The following is a 24,168-nucleotide window of genomic DNA, read 5'->3' on the forward strand; positions in this document are numbered from 1 at the left end:
TTAAGATGGCAGCTGCTCTGTCAGCCCCCAACCAATTTATGATGGATGTGAGAAACAAACTTGGTCATTATGAGTCACTATGATTCTGGGATGGACACCAGGCTTTTCAGATGGATACAACTTTCTTTGATTTTCATACCTTAAAATGTGCTTCTTCTTCTGCTTGAAATCTGCACTGTTCCTTCTGCTTGGCAGATTCTTCCAGATCCTTCCAGACCCAGTTCAAAAGTTCCTTTCTGTGAAGCTTCTTTTGACATCTTCAGGAAGGTGGATCCTCTCTATTCTGTGCTTCCCCACTAGTCACTGTGCAAACTTCCATGAAGGCCTTAATCACATTTTATTCTTGCTATCTGTTTACATGTCTTAATAGATGCTGAACATCTTGTGGGTAGGAACTGTGCTTAATTTTTCTATCCAAAGTGTCTTATTTCAAAGTACAAGCTCAACAAACATCTCACCGAGAAAATAACACACTCCAAATAATTTATAGATGTAATTAAGGTCAACCCACTATAAGGTGTTATAATTCATTGTCCCAATGCTCCCAGATATACGAGAACTGATAATTTACCAAGTATTGGAAGACATTTTTAAAGGTTGATTCCTTTCTTTTTTCAACACTATTTAAGTAACTGTTATATTTCAAACATGTTTGTGGTTCAAATACCTAAAAGGAAGAAAATATTGTACAATCAGGCTCCCATCTTTTGACCATGATCTTTAGAGGAAACGATTTTTTAAAAGATAGGAGGTTTTGGAGAAAATCAACCCTTATGGGCAGTTTTTTGAAGCTGTTGTAGTTGGGTGTTTAGGTCTAGCTCTGCTTATATGAAACAGCGTATTTATTGACTCAATGCCCTCAGTTTTTGTAAATGCATTTATGTAAATCATCAAATGTACGTCCCTTAGTTGTGCGGAATTAGTTCCAATATAAACTGAGGAAGTTTCAATGTGTGCGGTAGATTCCATTCTGGGTAGAAAATCAGGGGAGGTGCCATTTTGTTTAGACGAGGCAGCATATTTACTGCTTGTAGTTTACTTAATTTTATAAATGCACCTGTGCATATTGCCAAATGCACTTCAGTGAGTTAAGAATAGACTCTTAATTCTAACATGAACTGACAAGATTGTGACTCAATGTCACTTGTAGAAGAGGCAAAATCCAGGTCCAGGAGAATGTCAGGCAAGGTCTCACCCTTGTCTTGGGTCTAAGGTAGAAAGATAAAGGTTATGTCCATACTAGGTAGTATCCAAGGTGTGTGTTTGTTTAAAAGTCCCTTAAAGGTTTGAAAAAAGTGAAAAAACCAAAAGATACTTTTGTGGATTCAGCAGCCATTTGATTCTGCTAGTTTGGTTTTAAACAACTATCAGTTCTCTCTCTTTTTTACATTGTAGTGGACATCTCTCCTGTTTGCTTGCTCGACATCCATTCCTCCTTCTAGTAATACCTTCTCAGTGTTCGTCTGAGGTCCATTATGTGATACTGCCATAGTTACAAGCAGGGTTCTGGAGCCAGGCTGCTTGGGTTTTATTCACTCGTGTGGTGTGATGTAGGGTGTGTTATTTGACCTTTCTAATCTTGGTCTGCTCCACTATGAAATGGGGAGAAGGATATTACCTGCGTCATAGAATTGATGTGAAGATTAATAAATAAATATGGTAAAACATTTAGAACAGGGCTGATGCATAATATGAATGCAGTAAATGTTAGCTCATGAAATTCTTATGTGACAATTACTTTCCTTAGGGACTTTACTGTAAACATGTCTTCTATCACTGGCTGTGGCTATAGAAGTCTGTAACAGACCGATATGGTTTTTTTCTTCAATGTATGTCACTTGATTATTTTTTCTTTGAAAATTGTTAACTTGACAATAAACAAATAAATAAATAAATAAAATATTATTACTAAAAAAAATTTTTTTTTAATGTTTATTTTTGAGACAGAGCATGAATGGGGGAGGGTCAGAGAGAGAGGGAGACACAGAATCTGAAAGAGGCTCCAGGCTCTGAGCTGTCAGCACAGAGCCTGACGTGGGGCTCGAACTCACAGACCGCGAGATCATGACCTGAGCCGAAGTCAGACGCTCAACCGACTAAGCCACCCAGGCGCCCCTATTTATTATTATTTTTAATGTTTATTTATTTTTGAGAGAGAGACAGACCGAGTGTGAGCAGGGGAGGGGCAGAGAGAGAGGAGACACAGAATCTGAAGCAGGCTCCAGGCTGAGCTGTCAGCACAGAGCCTGATGCGGGGCTCAAACTCACAAACTGTGAGATCATGGCCTGAGCTGAAGTCTGATGCTTAACCTGCTGAGCCACCCAGGTGCACCGACAATAAGTTATTTTCAAAAATCAAAACATTATATCTTTAGAGGTAAATTTTACTAGGATACATCTTTATATTGATCATCCATACATTTTCTGGTACATGATGTGCTCCTTTAGTCTGTTGATTAAAGTCTTTCCTCATTTCTGAAAAGTTTTCTTGAATAACATCTTTAAATATTTTTTGTTTCATTATTTCAGTTTCTTCAGAAGGGATACCATTTATGGATATGTTGCTCTTCCTTTGTGTTTCATATAATTTTCTAGCTAATCTTTGTTCTATTTTATTTTCCCCACTATTCTTGATTTGTCCTCTAGCTCACTAAAAAGGGTTTTTAGCAATTTCCCTTGTGCCGTTTCCAAGATAGTCTTGTGTATCTATGGTGGTTTTACTGTTTCCTACTTCCTTCCTGAGCTCTCCAGCTCATATTTTAATTTCTCCTGTTGACTTCCCCTATCTTTCCTGAGCAAATGCATCTTTCCTTGTTTTATAGTATTTTTTTTTGTAAATTATGATATGTTTGATCACAGACTTTATCTTTTCTATAGCAATTTTTTTTCTGCTGTTGAGTCTTCACTGCCACTTGTTTTTCCTATTCTGCCCCCTTCCCGCGCCCCCCCCCCCCCCCCAATTTTTTTGTTTTAGGTTTTAGTTGGAGGAATTTTGTAATGATTTTGTGCTGGTTCCACCTTGACTTTCCATCATGTGAACGAGATGAGTTCCTCCATGAGTAGCTGTTTGTAAGAGGTTCATGTTAAGGAGTGGGCCTTAGACATTTTGCAGGCTAGCTGGAATTTTCCTTGGATCACACTCAGTTTATGACCCAGGTCATAATATTGAGTCCTTCTTCTTGACTATGCCTCTCTTCTTTTCGCAAAGGAGGCCCTTCTTTGTGATTCCTCAGTTATGCTTTTCCTAGATGTCATTGTCCTGTAAACTGTCCATGACTTAGGTTAATCATCAGTATATAAAACATACTCTAGTAACTCTTTTACCAATTTCTAAGAACTAAGTACACAATTTAAGACACTAAAACTTTTGCAGCATTTATGAGAAGAGGCTCTAACATCAAAGTGTTGTCAAATAATCCATTTGATGGAGAGGATAGCACCCACCTTTTAAGAAAGAAATGTTTTTCCCTGCAATATTTCTTGTTGAGATTTAAGTTTTTCCACGTAGAATGTATCTATAGGAGTTCATCTAATAAAATATTTTTGATCAATACATTTTTGGACCAAAGGGTTCTTAAATTTTCAAAGATTAATGATATTCTTGATGAGCTTTTCATAAAATGAAGAAAAATCATTGATTTACAAGTCCTAAAAATTACCGAGTTTACATACTATTAAACCTGCTACAACATGTATTTTATACGTCCAGAGAGGCCAAGTGTTTTTACAGATTTTGTGACCTGGGACTTAAGTCTAGCTTTCTAGATTTCTAGTTCTTTATTTCCCTTACACCATCTGCCCAGTTCTGAACTTGGGCCACACAAACCTGAACTATTGGCAGGAGGGTTGGTGGGAGAAAAGTTTGATGGGAACAGTATTAGTAACTCTTTAATGATGTGTTATTAAAAGCACCTCTTCTTTGGGTCCTTTAATGAAAATTATAAGAGCTTTAAGAAAATATAAAGACTTAGGACCTAACTTTAGTAATCCAGAATATGTGGCAGGGCTTTCTAGAGTGGAATTGTTGGGGGGAACAGAGAGATTTTGAAGGATAGATAATAACTGATTAACCGTGGAAGTGGGATAGAATGATGAGCCTGGCAGCCATCACCTTTTCCTCTAGAAAAACACGGCAGGCTGAAGGAAATGGTCAGTTACTGGATAACAGTCCACGTGAGGGCCCTTGGGTGAACATAATTAGGCCGTGTATAGTCTAAGGCATAACCATTCTTAGGAAATGATGCGTTTTGTTTTCTATGGCAATTTCCAGATCAAGATCTTTTATTTCACATGGAGTCCAGTAAGGGAGAAGTGACCATACTAAAGCCACGCAAGTTGTCTTTGGCATTTCTACCTCCTTTGGGATCCATTCCTCTGGGCCTGGCCTCCTCAGTTCCGCATTAAATGTCTGCATCTTTTCTCTGGGACCTGGTCCAGCTGACTATGACTTGATAATGCTGAATGAACATCATTACGAAGTTTGGAAGAGAAAGAAAATTCTCAACAGCCTTTCGACCAGTACAACAAATGTCAAATAGCTGTCCTAATTCGTTTTCTTTATCTACCTAACACCCATTCATCCATCAGTTACTAGGTGTAAGTTACCATGCTAGGTGCTGGGCATACAGTGGTGCAAAAGGCAACGTGTTCCTTGACCTCATGGACCTAACAGGCTGGTAGAGAAAGTCACGGCCACAGAGCCATGTGCCATACTCCCTGCTTTCTTTCCCTTCACTTTTGCTCCTTCTGGACAGCAGCCTCTTTTCCATAGGGAGAAAGAGAGAAAACATCAGCATTTCTTTAGTTTTGGGGACAAGAGCAGAGACTGAGAATGGTTTTCAAGAGCTCTGGAGACTGATCCTTAGGCAAAGAGCAAGGGTGAAACAGAGAGGAAAGAACTGAGTAAGAAGAAGGAGAGTGGAAGGGAAGGAGGGGAAGAAGAGAAAATGCTCACAGTAGAGCATGGGAAGGTAATGCCCGGTCCAACCCTTCATATTACTGAACATTTGACAGAAATAAAAGATATTCTAGTTGCTCAAATCCAGTTCTTGTTGAAAGAGGTGCTGTTTGCTTGGAATTTTGGTTATATGCCCCATCTTCTTGTTTCCTTGGAAGTCTGTCCTGGAAGTTGTGTTTGTCCCTTTAATCTGTGTTTCTAACAGCCAAGCAAGACCAAATTTGCTGTCCCCAGCCTGGAGAGCCTGGAGCTAACAGCCCCAGAAAGACAGGAAACCAGCATGGAGGTGTGGAGGGATGGGGGAAGCCAGGGTATCTTCTGACCTCCTCCGGGTCAGAGTAGGAGTGAAGGGCTGGCGGGGTCCTGATGGCTTCTGGGAGAGTCCTGGGCCTGCATCCACCCTGTCAGACCCAGGAAGAAGGTGCTGGATTAAGTTTCCTTTTCAGGGAGTACATCCCCCCCCCTCCCATTAAAGTGAAATTGGAACAGTCCTGGGGAAATGGGGCAGGTGTCGACAATCAAGAGACAAGGCTGTTTACACAACTCAGCCGAGGGGCCCTACGGGAGCGATAACCTGGATACCAGGAAAACTACTATTTTCTGGAAGAAGAGGTAGTCCCTTCAGGTCGGGGACGGGGATACGCACGCGACTCCCCCGCTGACAGGTGGACATGGGAGAAGAGGGGCAGCCCTCCGCTCCAGGAGGGTGTGGGGCAGACGTTCACTTTACACTAAGTCTCTGGGTTTCGGCGGGAGGAGAAAGGGAGAAGCCAGGAGGGGCCAAAGAGGAGCGCAGGCCAGCCAGGCCGGCCCAGACCCGCTGGCAGTTCCAGCCCGGGGGCCGGGGCAGCCCGCGGGGAGCACAGAGCCCGCGCCGGGCGGTCCCCGAATCCACCCGCAGCCCGGGCGCCCGGTAACTCCGGGAGTCTAGCTCTCTAAGGGAACACGAGGCGGCGCCTGGCGCGTCCTGCGCATCCCCGGCCCCGAGGCTCCCAGGCTTTCTCTTCGCCACGAGGCCCCCCTCCCCCGGCCAGAATTTGACGCGAGCGCCGATTTTGGTGCAATGCGAATTAGCTCCAGTCGCCTAGTCGGGAGGGACCGGCAGGCTCCGGGAGCGCCAGAAGCGGGCCGGCGCTGCGGGCCGCGAGTCAACGCCCACCGCCACACGCATCCCCACCGCCGCCTCCCGTCGCCATAACAACCGGCCCCCGCCCGCCAGCCCCGCGCGGCCGGGGGACGCACCCGCCGCGGCCCCCGGCGCGCGGGGAAAGCGCCCCCGCCCTCGGCGCCGGGGATCCAGGCGCCACGCACTCCCGCCCCCACCGCGCCGCTGCGGAGCGCTACGCAGAGGCGCCCCCTCCCGCCGCCAGGGAGGAAAGCCCTCGTGCCCCTGGGACTTGACTGCAGAATTAATAAAGCTCCCCAAGGGGCTGGAGTCCTCTCGCGCGCTCCCCGGCACCCTGCACCTGCCCGGGTCCCCTGCACCTGCCCTCTCCGGGGCTCCAGGGCGCGCGAGGCCGCCAGCCCACGGCGGTGCCCCGCGCCCGGGGCACGGCGCTCCCGGGGAGCAGGACATCCCCGAAGGCGGCAGCGCGCCGGAGGCGGGGAGGCGGGAGGCGGCCGGGGCGCGCGGGGAGGGCGGGGAGCCCGCGGGAGGAGGAGGAGGGGGAGGAGGAGGAGGGAGCAGGGCGGGCGGCGGGGAGGGAGGAGAAGGGAGGCAAGAAAGTAGCAGAAAGTGAGGCTGGCAGCCGGCTGCAAAGGAGCCCGGCGAGCGGCGGCGGCGGCAGGAAGTCTGTGCCCGAGACCAGCAGAAATAAGAGCCAGGGAGGGACCGCGGCGGCGGCGAGAGTGAAAGAGGAAACTGCAGAAGAGGAAGCTCTTGCCGCAGCACAAAGTCTCCGGCTCCCGCGCCGAGCATCCCCACGCGCGCGCCCCAGCCCTCCCGGACAGGCTCGCCGCCGCCCCCTGCGCCCCGGTCGTCGGGCGCCCGCTCCTCAGCGCGCCCACCCCGGCCCCACGCGCTCGGCCGCGCCGCCTCGCCGCCCTCCGCGCACGCCGTCCTCGTCTGCCATGGCCCGGGAGAACGGCGAGAGCAGCTCCTCCTGGAAAAAGCAAGCTGAAGACATCAAGAAAATTTTCGAGTTCAAGGAGACCCTCGGGACGTAAGTGGGGCTCAGGGAGAAAAGGGTGGAGGTGCCAGCGGCCACGGGTGCACAGGCGGCTCCTGCCGCCACCGCCACTGCCACCGCGGCAGGAACAGGCTGGTGGCCGCGTCCTCATTGTCCGGTTCTCGGCTCCGCGGAGCCCCCCGCGTGTCCAACGCGTGGGTCTGCGTCCCCGGGGCGCGGGTGGGCACCGCTCCCGGGCGGGGGCGGGAGGAGCTCCGAGCTTTGGGGAGGACAGTCACCGGCAGGCGACTTTCCACTTCCCCTGACACCGCCGCCCTCTCGACTTCTTTCTCCCCACGCGTGACTGTGGGCTGAGCATGGTGGATATTAACGTTTACCTACCGGTCGTGTGCGTTTACTCACCGTGTGTGTGGGCGCACCGTGGAGAGGAGAGATGTGGTCACGAGAAAATGGGGCTTTGGCCATTCCCATTTCTGTCCTTCCATCATGTGTTCTTACGGAATCGACATCTGCACGTACTAGGTGTAGGCAAGACTTTGGATGCCGCGCGATTATGGAAGGGAAGAATTTCGCAGTGTTCTGGGTCACGTGTGGGCAGAGCCTTACCTGAGCGTAGGTCCATTTCACAGAGACTCAGCTGCACACGCTGGGGTGCGTGGCTCCAGGGAGGGTCTGTGAGTGTCTCCCTACAGGCGATTTCTCTCCAGGGCTGTTCTGTAGTCCAGTGCTGGTGGCTGTGGCTCAAGAAAGCAGAAATACTCCGAAGTCCATGGCGGGAATGCTCCAAGCATGTGCTGCTCAGTTCAGCTGCTGTTCCCTTTCTGCCCAGGAGTTGGTTTTTGTTTGTTTTGTTTTGAAGCGCCTCAGAATAGGTAAGGAAGCTGATAGTGAAAGAGAATCAGGCACTGCTGGGGTGAGTCTGAAGTTCAAGTTATGTTCTCCCCTCATGTGATCAGTATCTGTTGGTGATCAGCATCTGTCAGTATATATATTCTCTCACACACACATGTGCTATATGAACGGAACATTTTGCAGGGGTTCATGGAGGTGTTGATTAGGCTGGGAAGAGAAAGAGGAGGTGTTAGGTGAGATAAACCACTGTGTTCTTCCTTCTTTCCTTCCTCCTGCCCCCCCCTTTACTTGCTTTTGTGGTTGGTTTGCTTTCCAGAACCACATTTTTCAAACCCAGGTGGTCTCCTGCCCCCTCCTTAGGGTGCCCCACGGTTGCTCAGTCATTTGCCCTCGCCCTCACCTTTGCAGTGGGTCCCCCAGATGGAAGTTGTGAAGGCAGCATTCCCAGCCTTGCTTCTGATTCCCAGGAAAGCACCCTGGCGAGGCCGAGAATAGGGTCTCCCAGCTGCTGTGCTGCACGTTAGGGAGGGCACCTGTGGGTACAGACGGTCTATCTTTGTTGGGATGAAAACAGAAAGGACTTAGACTTTTTCATAAGGAGGGTCTTGGGACTGCTTCTCTCAGCCCGGCCAGTTAAGGGGTGAGTTTTGGTCAGAACTTTTGAAAATTGCTACTGAGGCTTATTGGGATTTGGGGTTTGGACACGGAGATGCTCAGGTTATGGAGAAACCAGAAGCATGCCCTTGCTTGTCATCCTGAGACCGGTTATGTGGCTGCGGATGAGGGGATGCCAGAGCGTGGAGTCTCATCATGTGGGAATGCCTTCCTTTGCATGGCGAATCCCCACCTGAACCCCTTGCTCTGGCCCCCCCTGCCCGCAGCCTCCATGGGGACAGAGGCATTTCCCCCTAACTGACTCCTGCTTTTCAGGAGAGCCCTGCAGCCGCACCTTTGCAGCAGCCTGGTGTTGGGGGGGGAGCGCTGAAGCTCAGTGAGCTGTGGCTTTATTGAGTGGCTCCTGCTGTAGCAGGCGCTGTTTGGGGGGGTGACTGTGGGTGGTTTTTCCTCCGTGAAGGATGGGGGTTTGCCTTCTGGTGCCAGAGAGACCAGTGGAGCTGCTGTGGAACAGTCTCTTGGACTGTGGTCAGGTGCCCGGTGAACTTGGGCATGGGTTTCTATTGGGGTCCCAAAGCTTTGCCTCCTGCCTTGGAAATAATTCTTTGGAAAGAAGCTTCCCAGTGAGGCCTGTGGTGCAGGCGTGGGTTCTAGAAGAGTCTAACACAAATAAGAAAATGGTCAAAATGTTTTTGTTCAATGACATAATAGTAGTCATCGTAGGTGACTTTCTTAAATGAATACTGTGTATCGGGTATTATTCTAAGTGTCTTACATGTATTTTACTCTCATAATAACCTTACAAGGTAGGTATTTGCTATTATCCCCAATTGGCAGATGGGAAAACTGAGGCAACAGAACGATTAAGTGACTTGCCAAACATGAGCTAGGTATTAAGTGTGGAACCTAGGCAGAATAACTCATTACAATCCCTATGGCATTGAGCCACTTTGTGGGTTATGTAACAGCAAATGTTTACTAATAATCTGATTTAACTTCAGTATTTGGAAAGCTAGCTTTAGTATTAATGCAAGGAAAACATAATTATGGGGTAACCTGTTATCTAAATACAGTAACATTTCAAAGCTCTTGGATAATCAGCATTATTTTGTCTCTTTGGACTTTCTAGCAGTCATGTGAAGTTTAGGATGCCTGTTTCACGCTGGGCCAGCTCCAGTGACCTTGGCCTGAGTCTAAATAGGGAGGTTGCTTCCAGTCCTGTCTGTGTAGATGTTGAGTCTGGACCCCTCTCCTGTTTGTAATGAAACCTACTGTCAGTCAGAGGCATCACTGATCACGATTGGGATTCATTTCCAAGGTATTCTACAGCTCCAGCCATTTTGTTTGTCACACCTTCCCCATATGTCTTCAAGATCCTAAGGCAGGAAAGCCCTGGCAGGAGCCAGACTGTCATCTTAGAGTGTTAAAATGCTTTTAAAATAAAGGGATGTAAAGGCCAGAGGAACACACTTGGCCAGACTTTGTAATCCGATACCTGGCTGCCTGATTCAGGTAACTTTCTGTGCAGAGTAGAACACTTACTGTTGAAGCCAAAGGGTCAAGCCATTTAGTTCACGTGGTCAGAGGGGCCTTGATGGGGACTGGGGGCCAAATGGGAGTGAAGACTGGCTCAGGAGGGTGGGAAAGAGATTAGGGGAGCCAGGGACAGCCTAGGTGAAGGGACCTGCCTTTGGGATTTGGGCCTGGGTTAGCTGATGTGCCTCTGAGTCAGGCCTCAGGAAGAACCTGCAACTCGTGGGCTGCCTGTAGCTTCCTTTGAAAAGAACTCCAGAACCTGAGATGGAAGACCTAAGCACTATTTATGAATCAGAGACGTGTTTTCAGGTCCTTGGCACACTGTGGGAGCAAATAAATGTTGTATAACAGCAAATCAGGGATAGTGAGCATTTCTGTCCGCGCATTTGCTGAGGCCCTCCAGACCATCTCTAGTGGAGATGTCCTTCAATGACTTCTGAAGTGAAAAAAATGATGCTGTGCCATTCGGAGAAGTATATGGATGGCAAGAAATCTTTGGTGTGGTGTCCAGGAAGTACCCCAGACTCATGGAAATCACTTCTCTAATTTTGATGCCATGGAAGCCATCTGGACAGAGAAGGTCTGAGTCCTTGGCATGACACAGAATGATTGTCCCAATTTCCTCCTTTCCTCTGGAGTATAGGAAATGGCCTGTCCTAGAAAATAGATCTTCATCTCTGCAGGGTGTGAATACATGCTTTTCTTATAGACTGAACATTTTACGGTGTTTGCTGTGATTGCTGTCTGTAGGGGGCTGGAACTGGCCATCATGGAGGATTGGAGCCTGGCTTTCAGGTATGGCTCAGCCACTAATAGGTTGTGTGGCCTGTGGGCTGCTTGGTCATTTGTCCACACCACTCTCTCCCTGTCTCAGCTTCCTTGTCTCTAAAGTCACAGGGGCAAGGAAGACAAGATGGTTTTCAAGTGCCCTTCCAACCCTGAGATTTTATGGCTCACCTGAATCAGGAAGGTACTTGCGTGGTTCTTTACGAGCCTTCCTGCATGGCTAGTGCAACTCATTTCTGTTTGGAGCGACATTTTTATGCCCAGGCTCGTAGCAAAGTGAAAACAGCTCAGGACAGGAAGTCTTATCCTACTTCATGTCAATAGCATAGCGTGTTCCCTTTTCCATCAAACGAGTGCCTGCTGGGTGCTGCTTTAGGAAGAGTATAAATAGAAATTTCCGTGGGGCAACCACTGTCTTTTCCCACTAGTATCATACTTCCATTCCTTATTCTGAAATTGCTCAGTAAATACACCTGTTGAGGACACAGGTGATTGACTTATCTGAAAGCCCCAATGGGAACCACATTCAATGGTTCTTTTTTGGGACGTGTGTGTTGCGGGGGAGGGGTAGAAAGGCAAAGCGGCTTCAGGTGGTTTGTGTATTTGGCTGATTTTGTAGTATTTATTCTGGGATTACTCAGAATTTTAGAGTCTGGGAGAAGCATTTGGAAGAATATTAGCAAGAGGGAAACAGAGGTGGAAGTCCCTAGATTTCTCCCTGAGGGTGTCCCAGCTGCTGTGTTCACTTGTATTTCTCAGCTCCGTTTTGTTGTGAGGAAGGATATACATTCAGCCGCTCATTTGCTTAAAGATCTCTGTTGAGCATCTGATCTAGTCTGGGCTCTGTGTGTGGGGGTGTGGTGGCACATCGCTGCAAACAACAACGAAAAATGCCTGCCCTCTTGGAACTTACCTTCTGGTGAGGGGGCCTGGGAGTGAAAAAGATAAGTAAGTAAAATGTAGAGTGTGATGTGTAGTATACATGTGAGGGAAAAAAGCCAACCAAGGAAGGGTTTTATTTATTTATTTATTTAGAACTGTAAACGCTTATTCATTTTTGATAGAGAGACAGAGCACAAGTGGGGGAGGGGCAGAGAGAGAGGGAGACACAGAATCCGAAGCAGGCTCCAGGATCTTAGCCATCGGCACAGAGCCCGATGCGGGCTGAACTCCCGGACCGTGAGATCATGACCTGAGCCGAAGTCGGACGCTTAACATTTAACGGACTGAGCCACCCAGGTGCCTCAGGTGCCCCAGCAAGGAGCCATAATGATGGCTGAGTAGTCAGATGGCCTCACTAAGAAGCTAATGTGGGACGGCTGAAGGCAGAATGTTCCCATCAGAGGGAACAGCGAGGGCTGAGGGCTTGCTGGGGAGCTTGTCCAGTGTTCAGAGAGGTCCGTGTGGCTGGAAGTTTGTGGTTGGGGGAAGGGAGTGGGAGCTGAGGTAAGAGAGGCATGGGGGTGAGGAGATCGGGTTCCTCAAAGGGCCTTTGCAGGCCACAGTAGAAACTGCTTTTGCTCTGAGAGATATGGGGGACATTGGAGGGTTTTGAGCAGAGGAGCACCTTGAAGTGACTTAGGTGTTTCCATCACAGAGTGATCTGTGTGCCGTGTTGGGGACCGTCTGGTGGTCTCCAGGGCAGAGATGGGGGGACCAGCTTGGAGGCCATTGCAATGATCCAGGTGAGAGACAGAGGTGGTTTAGAAGGGGGAACCTTAGCTACACAGGCTCCACTTCTCATCAGAAGTGGTTGGGTCCTCGATATTTTTGGAAGGGACAAGCAGAAAGGAATTGCTGTGGTTGGATATGAGATTCTCCAAGGATATGGGGTTGGAAAAATGGTGCCATTGGGTGGTTTGGGTCAGTTTATCCAAGGGTTTTCTGAGTGCCTGCTCTGGGAAGCTCCAGGAAACAGTTTAGAAGGTAAGCGCACGTCCTTCGGGCTTCTGGGCCCTCCCTGTGAGGGACTCCTGCATCCCCAGGTGAGTTTCCTTCCCTCTGAGCTTGTGTGGAAAGGGCTTTTGAAGGGCTTCCTCCTCAGTCACAGAGGGAAAATTGTGGCAAGCCGGACATTTTAGCAGCTGGGAGAACTGCTTAACTTTCTGGGAAAATGCTGGGTGTTGCCTGTAGAATTATCAGTAGGAAGAGCTAGCTCACCTGCACAGGTGGGCCTATGCACTATAACTCTCCCACTCGATTTGGGCATTTAAAGCCCAAACATTCCATGAAAAATAATAAACACAAGACTCTTTACTACTCCTTTTTTTGGCAGGATGTTTTATATTTGGAGGGGAAAAGCCAGACATTTTTCTTGATTGGAAAAAAGGTAACAAATGCTAGTGTCCTTATTGATTAGTGTAGTGGGATTTGGGAAATTGCTCCTTTGGGCAGAGAGCTCATTCCAGAGGGGCTCGTAAGGACTGTGTCTCAAGTAGAACTTTTTGGTTTGAACTTGGCCACTGAATGGACAATAATTAGGCTTGGTAGGTGGACATTTGTGTCCCCTCAGGGGAGGATTTTAGGGGTTAATTTGTTGAGTTTTTCTTTGGCTGGGTCTCCATAAATCCCTTTAATCTTTCCTTTCCCCAAATAAATCTCCTTAATCCCCTTCAATCTCTTTCCTTCTCCTCCTCTCTCCTCTGGGACGGCTTAGGCATTGATCCAGTGGGGGATTGTCACATTTCTGATCAGCTTGCACTCACAGTGGCAGACCTCCACCCTCATGCCTCCCATTTCACAGGAATCGTCAGGGAGCCAGACCCCCCTGAGGACCCATATTTTTAATTGAAGAAGGAACTGCTTCTGGGTGACCAGCAGGAAGACTGGTATCCTGGTCAGTTGCCTTAAGTTTCTTTTCTGGCCCAAGATGGTCAGCCCAATGCATATGTAGCTAAAAGGGGAGGATCTGTGGGCTCTGGGAAAGATGCTGTCCTGATCTTTCTCAGTTCATGTTGCTTGTGTCCCTTTGACTTTCTCTGGTGCAGGAAACCACTTTTTCCCTGGGCTAGCTTTCATTAGATCCTGCTTGATTAAAAAGATGTTTATTATGCAGTATATGTATTATTCGGGCTCCATTCAGGCCAAAGGTAACCTTCAAATGGATGGCACAGGCCAAGTTCGTGTGATGGCACACCAAGTCCCTTCCACATCTCCAGCGATCAGCTATGTGTCTTGTGCTATTTTTCCTAGTTATTTCAGAAGGATTCAGAAACCGAGGGATTCTGTCTTTTGGATAACACCAAATCTTGAGGATCAGCTTTTATTATTTATTTATTTAATTTATTTATTTTTAAATTTTTATTTATTTTTGAGATAGAGAAAGAGCATGAACGGGGGAGGGTCAGAGAGAGGGAGACACAGAATCCGAAGCGGGCTCCAGACTCTGAGCTGTCAGCACAGAGCCCAATGTGGGGCTCGAACTCATGGACTATGAGATCATGACCTGAGCCGAAGTCAGATGCTCAACCGACTGAGCCACCCAGGCACCCTGAGGATCAGCTTTTAAAACAGCATCCTTGGTGAGGCCAGGTAGGGGAGGCAGCGGGAGGCCGTGAGCCATAATGGAAGGGTGACTCCAGCCCAGCCGTTCCTAGCTGTACGCCTCTGGAGAGGTTCCTTAATCTTCCCGAGTTAACATGGAGTTGGACGTTGTTGCCTTGTGGGATACTTGTAAGGATTCAGTGATGTACATGAGGTGCCTGGCACATAATTGGGGTTAAGTAAACGGTAGCTGTCATCAGCTCTGGTCGCCATCAGCAGCTGTGGTTGAGGGGGACTGCCAGTGGCAATTCTGGGTACCTTGGGGAAGAACATGTCCGTATCTGTTGGAAATTGATTTTGGGAAGCTCTTGTTGCAAATATGCACAATGGTGCATACTTGACCTACTCCCCTCCCCCGTCCCAAGTTGATTTAAGAAACTACCAACAAGTCTTCCATCAGTCAGGAAGAACAATTGCTGGTTGTTTTGCACAGCACAGTAGTGAGTAGCTAAGTAGGTAGGCTCTGAGGTCACTGGGACACGAGTGCAGATCTTGGTCCTCTGCTTCCTAGCCATCTGGTTTTGGGCAAATTGTTTGGCCATTCTCAGACTCCTGTCCTCTCCCGTAAAATGGGATAAGACCAGCACATAGTCCCAGGGCTGTCGTGAGGATTACATGAAGGTGCATGAAAACCACTTAGTGCAGGGCATGGCCTATGGATCTGTCTTGGTAAGTGCTCATTCCCTCTCATTAGCCCCTGGGGTGCCGGAACAGTGCTCCTCAGAGGCCGTGTGCACGAAGTTGGAGGGTCCATGGAGCCATTCAACATTTGCTTCCCAAAGGAGGGTGATGAGTTCATAGAGTGCTGGCATTAACCAAGAGACCCAGCCAGGAACGTCCTCCGGGCCAGCTCGGGTACTGGAGTGACCTAGTTTGCTGGATATCACAGGCTCTTTCCTTCCTCTGGTTATCTTATCAGCCTGGTCTCTGCACCTCTCCCTGCACCCTCAGCTGGGTCTCGTCTTGTGTTGTGTTTTAGCCTGTCCCTATCTGCATCAGCTTGTGCAACAGCTTTCCAGCGGCAGCTTCTGTCTTCTTCCCAAACAACACATAGGCTTCGGTGCGGCTGTGGCCCCGCTTTGGCTTAAACATGTTTTTCCTTTCTGAGAACTGCTTCAGTGTGTGGGCTTTGTTTCTTACTGAAAACACGTTTTGATTTGAGGACTTAAGTAATTTATTTGCAGTATGACAACACATCACGGAGTTGAGTAGTTTAAAATCAATATGTAATAGGGCGCCTGGGTGGCTCAGTCGGTTAAGCATCTGACTCTTGGTTTGGGCTCAGGTCATGATATCACAGTTCGTGAGTTCAAGCCCCGCATTGGGCTCTGTGCTGGCAGTGTGGAGCCTGCTTGGGGTTCTCTCTCTTTCCCTCTCTCTGTGCCCCTCCTGCTCTCTCTCTCTCTCAAAACATTAAACTTAATAAAATCAATATGCACTGAGTTAATTTTGGTGGCAGAATATTTAAGAAATGGCAGCATGTATGTGTATATACCACATGGACATGTGTAACAGCTTATTTAAAAATCTCTTTGGGGGGATTGTTGGATGGGGTGTGGGAGAAGATCTCAAATGTTTAATTTCCCAGGTCTTAGGATGTCAGTGACAGTTGGGAAGCAGATGTCCAGATTGGGCAATATCCTCTGTCTTGACCTCTCCATTTGAGCCTTTTTGATGGCCAAAGTCTGGGGTGACAGCATACTGGGACCTCTGTAATGGGGTGAGCAGGGGGGTAAATGCCCTGACATCTCCACTTTTTGGGAGGACCTCTCTGTCTTTCATGACCACAGCACACATCACTGTAATTGCCTTCACACTGAATTGGATTTGGTGCTGTAACTGGAACCTTAAAGGTTTTTCCTCCCTTGCTTTTTAAGGCAGAATAATATTCTATTGTGTGTCTGTACCCCATTGTGTGTATTCATTCATCTGGCGGTAGACAGTTGGAGTTATTTCCACCTTTTGGCTCTCATCAGTAGTGCTGCATGCACGTGGGGGTACACATATCTCTTCAAGTCCCTGCTTTCAATTCTTTTGGGTGTGTACCCGGAAGTAACATTGCTGGATCGTATGGTAACTCTATGTTGAAGTTTTGGAAGTACCACCATATTGTTTTTCACAGCTGTGTGGTGTTTTACAGTTGGCGAAATGTTTTTACCTGCGTGGTCCGTGGGCAGCAGTTACTGCCTTCATTTTACAGATAAGAAAATGGAGGTGCAGAGAGGTTTAATGACTCATGGGAAAAGGCTGCTGAATGGCAGGTAGTTATTTAAGTGTCTTCTGACTCCCAAGTTCAGTGCCCTTTCTCCTGTGTCACATGATTTACAAGTTGGTGGGGTTGATGGGAATAGAGAATATTAACAAACTAATAAGAAATACCTCCCTTTCTGTGGATGCATTATAGAATGGCAAGGAGATAGGCTCTGATTTGTGACAATTGCTGATTTCCATGGTGTAAATACTCCCACATGGAACAGTTTCAAGCTCCCCATGGCTTAACAACCTACTGCAGAATTCTCCAGTCAGGCTCTTACGAGTGGGTATGAGGTGACTCCAGCAAGCCAGTGAAGGAACTAGGGTCAGGAGATCGGAGTGAGTCCTAGCTCTGTCACTAGAGAACTGCGGAATCATGATATTATCCCCTCTACGTCTTGATTACCTTGTTTGTTAAATGGATAATTAAACCTGAATTACACCTGCTTACATTACAGATCTGTTGTTAAGTCCCAAATGAGATAAGGCATGTGTGGTAAGGCCTTATACAAATAGAATGTATTATTATGTTATGAGGATTATAGCTTTAAAAATAGTCCTTTCTCATAAATGTTAGTATCACATACATTCTTTGAAACCTAGGTATCATCTTTTGGGCAGTGTTCCCGTAGAAGTTGTCAACGTTGACTCAGGAAACGTCAACAAAAACTGAAGTTTCATAGTATAGTTTACCTGGCTCTACTCAGGTGCATGTTGTTTTTATTGTTAGTGTTTGATTGGTACCTTAAAAACCTCAAAAAAAAGTATAAAAGCAACATGTCTTCCTAGTAGAGAATTTGAAGGGTCTGGAAGAGTGTCGTAAGGAAGGCCGTAAGAATTGTCTGGATGGGTCTTGGGTAGTCGGTCTCTGGAGGGGGTGAGGAAATCTCAAGAGACGCCCCGGAGGTCAGCTGCTGGGGCTAGGGTCCGGCTGTGGTTATTTACTGATTGGTTGAAGATATTTCATTATTTTACCAGCTGGGCTGGTGGACCCACTGCGCACAGGTTGGGTATCTGCTCTGGATAAAGGGGGTGGTGGTCTTTGTTGAGTGCTATGGGTGTCTGATTATTTGCATTAGGTTGTTGTTGGTGCGGGGCGGGGTGGGGCGGGTGAAGGGTGTTCTTGGGGTTATGGTCCTGATCTCATCTCTGCCCTCATCCGCACCTCTGAACCTGTACACTGGCTGCAGGGGGTCAGGTGCTGGTGCTCACAGAAGACCCTGTTCAACAGACATCTGGTGGGCTGCTTATACACGTGGGAAGAAAGAGCTAAAACTATATCCAAGTGTGGCTGACGCTCCCTGGTTGGGGTAGGACACAAGAACCTTGGCTTCTCAGGTACTTCACGATATAAAATAAAAACTGTTTGCTATAGACCGGATGTTTTTGTCTCCTCCCCACGCAGTTTTATGTTGAAACCTAACCTTCCATGTGGTGGTACTAGGAGGTGGGGCCTTTGGGAAGGGATTAGGTCATGGGAGGAAGGCCCTCGTAGGGGATTAGGTCTCTTGTAAAAGAGACCTACCCTGGGGGGCTCTGTGGCCCTTCCGACTCTCGAGGGCACAGCAGGAAGGCGGCCATCTATGAAGCAGGAAGTGGGCTCTCACCAGACCCCGAGAGTCTGCCCACGACCTTGTCATGGACTTCCAGTCTCCAGGACTGCGAGAAGTAAGTTTCTATTGTTTATAAGCCACCCAGTCTATGGCATTCTGTTACGATAGCTGAAAGGGACTAAGACCTTACACACACAGTCCTGCCTTCTGCCAAATGGCTCACACCAAAACCAAGCCAAGCCTCTCTTTAGAACATGTTCACAGTGTGTTCACAATGAACTCATTTTTTTTTTTTAATAGAGAACAGGGGAGGGACAGGCGGAGGGCAGGAGGGAGGGAGAGAGAGAGAGAGAGAATGAGAGAATGAGAATCTTAAGCAGGCTCCACGCTCAGTGCAGAGCCTGACGCTGGGCTTGATTCCATGATCCTGGGATCGAATCGAATGACATGAATCGAAATCAAGAGTCAGCCAACTGAGCCAGCCAGGCACCCCCACAGTCCACTCATTCTTGCAGTCAGAAGGTGAGGTCTTTCTAACTTGAAGGGATACCGGCCAGGCTGCTCTCATTGGTGGGCTGCCTGAGGTCCCACAGTTGGTCTGGACCACATCTAGAGTGTGGATGTCATGTTATCCCTGCTGATGGTGACAGTGAACATGAGAGGCACCGTACCATCCCCATCAACGTGGTGAAAGTAACCAGAGAAGAAACCGTTCGCGTTAGAGGTTTCTCACTTCAGCCGTTGTTTATGTTCCTGGAGCCTCAGTGATGCACTTTGTAGGTGTGCAAGGTGAGCTCCGGAGAGAATTCAGAGCTGGGAACACCGCTGCTGCCTCTGCAGGTTTTCCTCTGGCCATGCTGTGGCTCCCTGGCCGTGGGGGTCCCCAGGTGGGGGAGAGGGAGCCGCATTCAGAGACCTGAGAGCAGAGTGGGGGCTCCTGTGTCCCTACAGGGGCTCGCTGGCAAAGCCCCACATCAGGAGCCTGTGTGGAGGCCACTGGCTTAGATGAGATGCCCCACATTTCATCAGTGTTTGTTGAGTAAATGAATGGATATGTGGAGTAAATGGAGCCCTGGCATTGATTAGATTAAGGAAGTGCAAATCCTAACTGCCATTTACGAGTTATGAGACTTCAGCAAATTGTATAATCTTTCTGAGCTTCTGTTTTCTGATATTTAAGTGGAGATAACAGTACCTACCTTTCCAGCTTGCTGTGGGGTCGTGTTGTAAAAAAACAGGAGATACAAGACATGTTGCATATTACAGGTGATAAGAAAAGGGGCACTTACTTGGTTTTTAAGTAAATACGTGTTAAATTCCATCATGTGATTTTTTTTCTTTTTTTTTAAATTTAAATTAAATTTAAATTTATTTTAATGTTTATTTTTGGGACTGAGCACGCATGGGGGAGGGCCAGAGAGAGAGGGAGACACAGAATCTGAAGCAGGCTCCAGGCTCTGAGCTGTCAGCATGGAGCCCGACGTGGGGCTCAAACTCACGGACTGTGAGATCATGACCTGAGCCGAAGTCGGATGCTTAACTGACTGAGCCACTCAGGCACCACTGTCATGTACTGATTGAATAGACGGCTGTTAAGCTCTTACATGTGGCTGCTGCTGTACCAGCTGGGGCTTCGGCGGCAGATGTGAGATGCTGTCCCCCGTGTCCTAAATGTATGCAGCCGTATTCTAGTCTCTGTGCCCTGCTCCTGTGGTGTCTCCTGCTTCCATCACCTTCCCGTTGGTTCCGCAGGGTTCTCCTTCAGTCCAATCTCTTCCGTCGAGAGGCCCTGGACATAAGAAGCCTACTGGGGGGCTTCTCTGTCCCTGTTCTTCAGTCTTGGGCTTAGACTGCGAAGGGTCTGTTGTTCCAAGGTTTTTCTTTCGCGAGAGTTTTCTCTGCTGGAACTGCCAGCTCTTTGAGAGCAGGGGACATCTCCCACATGTGATGTCCCTGAATCGCCCACAGTAACCTTGCACACTGAGCAACAGATGGAGGGTGTGTTTGGTTCAGTTTTAAAAATCCCGAGTCGTGAAGTTGTCTCAGTCCTTGCTCAGGAAGCTGGCTTTCCTAAATGTTTTCATTACTGGTAAGCTCTTCGGGATGTTCTGTCCCAATTTTGTCCCCCCTCTGGATTTCGTCTCTCTGGATGGTCACCACTTTTCTGCATGTGGATTAGTCACTGGTGGATTAGCTGGGGTGAACTTTTAATCTGTGGGGCTTTTCCTGGCTTCCTCCCTTAGCCTGTTGGCAGGTTCTTTCTGTTGGCCGCCATCGGGACTGCACTCCGGGAAAGGAAGAGTTGTCAGGCTCCGAAACCAGAGTCTTCCTCAGTAGGATGGCCCCACGCTACATATCAGTGAAGTTTGCATCATTATCCGCTCTGTTGGTTGGGCACCACAATTAGCTGTGTCCTGTGCTGTCCTTTTAAATACTATTTTCTGTTCCTTCTTGAGATATCTCACCTCAGACATGGCTTGTTGGTAGTCTTGAGATCACTCATGGAAGCAAGGCGTAGTTGGCTTTTTTCATCTTTCCCTTGCAAATCGGGCCTTTAAGGGCTTTATGACTTTTTTTCCTGCAGGCCAGTGTGTCTAAAATCCAAAGACGAACCCGTGGCTGTAGTAATCAACTGCATCATTTTTCTTCAGAAGCTGTGATGTCTGCAGAACTGAGGATAGGATGAGAACTTTCTGGGCATGCACAGTAGTATTCCCCTGATGTTTCCCCCCTCAGAATCTATCAAACCCTTTGTCTCAATGTCCCAGATTTGTTGACTCTTGAGGTAAAAGTTTTCTTTGTTCTCGGTACCTGGGCCAGACCTCCTGAGTGAAAAAAATGTGCGTGTTTTTTCTTTTTCTTTTGCCAACACCTACTTTCTGAAAGTACTAGATTTTCTGAGGAGGTTGCCAAGGCTGGCATTCATGCGAAGGTGTGGAGGTGGTTTGAAAAAGAATAATAATGGCTACCGTATTTCAGTATCTGCTGGGCAAGGGATACTTGGCTGGACACTTGACCGTTTAATTTGTCACTAACCTGTGTGTTACGTACTGTTTGACAGTTGAGAGCTGATTGGCCCCAGGTCACGTGATTCATAAGTCACAAGACAGAGATTGAATTTCTTCTGGCTGAAGAAGCTTCTGGAAGCTTCACAAGTGCTCAGACTGAGGTGGAGCAGGCTTCTCCGGGGTGTGTCCTAGGAATCTGCACCACTTGGCATGGTCCCGGGGGCGCTGGCAGGGAGACTTGTGTGCCCTGTGTATCATGACCATTGTCGTTGAGTCTCCAGAACTTCACCTCATTTCAGGGATGTGTTGGAGGCCGTGCCTTCGTGCTGGAGCTGGGAAGTCGTATTGTGTTCAGTGTGTGGGTGAGGAGCCAGGGACTTGGGGATCTGTGACCTGGCTCGTGCTCCTCAGGAACCTCTGTACCGAGAGGATGGGGCCTAATAACTGATTTACAGGTTAAGGATCCGTTTTGTCATTGGGCTGCTATTTCTGTACTGGTTAAATGAAGAAAATAATTTTTTAAATGTTTTATTTATTTTTAATAATTCTTTAAAAAATTTTTTTTTAACGTTTATTCATTTTTGAGACAGAGAGAGACAGAGCATGAATGGGGGAAGGTCAGAGAGAGAGAGGGAGACAGAATCTGAAACAGGCTCCAGGCTCTGAGGTGTCAGCACAGAGCTCGACGCGGGGCTCGAACTCATGGACTGCAAGGTCATGACCTGAGCTGAAGTCAGGCACTTAACCGACTGAGCCACCCAGGCGCCCCAATGTTTTATTTATTTTTGAGAGCGAGAGAGAGAGAGGGAGGGGCAGAGAGAGAAGGGGACAGAGGATCTGAAGCGGGCCCCACGCTGACAGCAGTAGGCCCAGGTGGGGCTCGAACTCACAAACTGCGAAGTCATGACCCGAGCCAAAGTCAGAAGCTCAACTGACTGAGCCACCCAGGCACCCCGAAGATAACTTTTAACACACCCAGAAAACCCTGAGATTTCAAATTAGACTGTTTGCAAAAGAAAAAAAAATAGAGTGCTCACCCCAGGGCTCTGGCAAACAAAATGTAGTGTTCTCTGGAACTTACAAAATACACATCATGTATAGCTTAGGTATCCATTAGCAAAAGGTCATGCAAAATTCAGGCAGATATCCCAAAATTCAGATCAAATCTGGTTTATTAATTGAAATGGCTAAGATGTGCACAGTATGATCTCTTTCCTTGTCCCTCCTCCATGAGCTGGTGTTGAGCTGGTTACCAAGTGGCTGTCCAGCTAGTAGGGGACAGATACTGTTACATTGTTTACTCCCAACTCAGTGTCCTTTCCTCACTGAAATTTTTTAAAAATTGTTTTTGCTCTGATCCCACTAATGTTAACTATTTCCCCTTTCTTGTTACAAAGTATTCTAAGTGCTTTTCAAAAGTTTATTAGATGAGAGTTAACTTTTTCTCAGGGCTTGGTAATTTTAAAGTCATTTCTCACTGTGCACTCAAGGCCTCATCATATATGACGTAACTCAGATGATTTCTTTATATTTTCACTAGTTGGAAAATATCAGGAGGGAGCCAATATTTAATGGAAATATTAAAAGTTTTGAACACCTGCTGTATTAAGGAAGACGTGCCAGCGTGCTATGCGATGTTACTCATTGTTTCTCTTCAGGATATGTTTTGAAATCTGTTTCTCTAATGATTTATATGCAGGATGACCTTTTCCCGCTGTTACAGGCAACATCTCAGCCTAAAGAAGCAGCGAGGCTTTATCTTGTATTGAGTTCACATCCAGAGATAGCAGGAGCCAAGCTGTTTAACATTCCAGTCTGAGGTTCTGAGTTTGCATGCGTTTCCTTCTGGAGAAGGCATCTGACACACGCAGCTGAGCTCACAGGCCATTTCGCAGCCGAAGAGGCCTCATTCCTTTGGACTCCACAGTGACCTCTGTGCTCCTGCACACTGATGCCTTCTGGGGCCAGCTTCCGGGTGTGCGAGCTTCACAGTCACACAGTTACGTGGGCTTCTCCCTCTCTCTTGAAATTCTCAATATTCTTTGAACAAGGACTCCCCTCCCCCTTCCTCCCCATTTTCATTTTGCACTGGGTTCTGCGAGTTACATAGCTAGTCTGACCCCTTTTAATTATAAAATTTTCCCCTCCACCCTTTCAGCCTGATGTCAAAGGGGTTTTACTGATTGATTCAACTTTTCTTAGGGTTACTGGTTAAAAAAATTTACTGAATACTAAAGGTATCGGATACTTGGGGAAATGCTGTATTGTGATATCCTGAGTGGTAAACACTACTCAGGTATGGGCACATATTTTTGGGTATATAAACAAATCTCAGGGCGCCTGGGTGGCTCAGTCAGGTTAAGCATCTGGCTCTTGATTTTGACTCAGGTCATGATCTCACAGTTGGAAGGATCGAACTCTGTGCAGACAGTGTGAAACCTGCTTGGGGTTCTCTTGCTCCCTCTTCTTTGCCCCTCCCCTGCTCATGTTCTTTCTCTCTCTCTCTCTCTCTAAATGAATAAACTTAAAAAAAAATCTCTGAGGCACTACTTTGCAAAAATTTGAGGTATTCCTAAAATGCTGTGGCCTGCAGGCTTTCTCAGCATTATAATGGATTTTTTTTTTTTTAACAGCTTTATTTACAGTTGAAAACTTAAACAGAAAATCTTAGGTTCTGAATCTGTGACACTTCCAAGGTCTCTTGCTCAAATGGGATGGCAGCAGACAGGGAAGCAAACAGGGGGGCCAGTGCAGATTATCTTACTCAAGAGCATCACCAAGAGCAAGGGAAGGCCTGAGCAGTTTCGTTCTGTACCTCATTTCCCTGCACTGTGAGGTCACCACGGGCAGCTTGGGCTTACTGTTAGGGCCTGTGGGAACATTCTCAATCTTTCGCACCACTAGCCTGCCAATGATGTTTCCAAACACCACCTGCT

The 24,168-nt window shown here is 47.6% G+C and overlaps 1 protein-coding gene across 3 annotated transcripts in view; it reads left to right on the top strand.

The window, feature by feature from the left end:
* CAMK1D (calcium/calmodulin dependent protein kinase ID) overlaps positions 1 to 24,168 on the top strand; it is a 507,262-nt gene that overhangs the window by 66,265 nt on the left and 416,829 nt on the right. For 2 of the 3 annotated variants that reach the window (XM_049626847.1, XM_049626850.1), the window contains exon 1: positions 6,386 to 7,119. The exons of the other annotated variant lie outside the window; for it this stretch is intronic. In XM_049626847.1, the coding sequence (XP_049482804.1) occupies positions 7,028 to 7,119 (92 nt within the window). In that variant the 5' untranslated portion in view covers positions 6,386 to 7,027. Of the gene's footprint in view, positions 1 to 6,385; positions 7,120 to 24,168 lie in introns of those variants that run through there. 3 annotated transcript variants of the gene reach the window in all.

Source organism: Panthera uncia, chromosome B4 (assembly GCF_023721935.1).
Source record: "Panthera uncia isolate 11264 chromosome B4, Puncia_PCG_1.0, whole genome shotgun sequence".
NCBI lineage: Eukaryota > Metazoa > Chordata > Mammalia > Carnivora > Felidae > Panthera > Panthera uncia.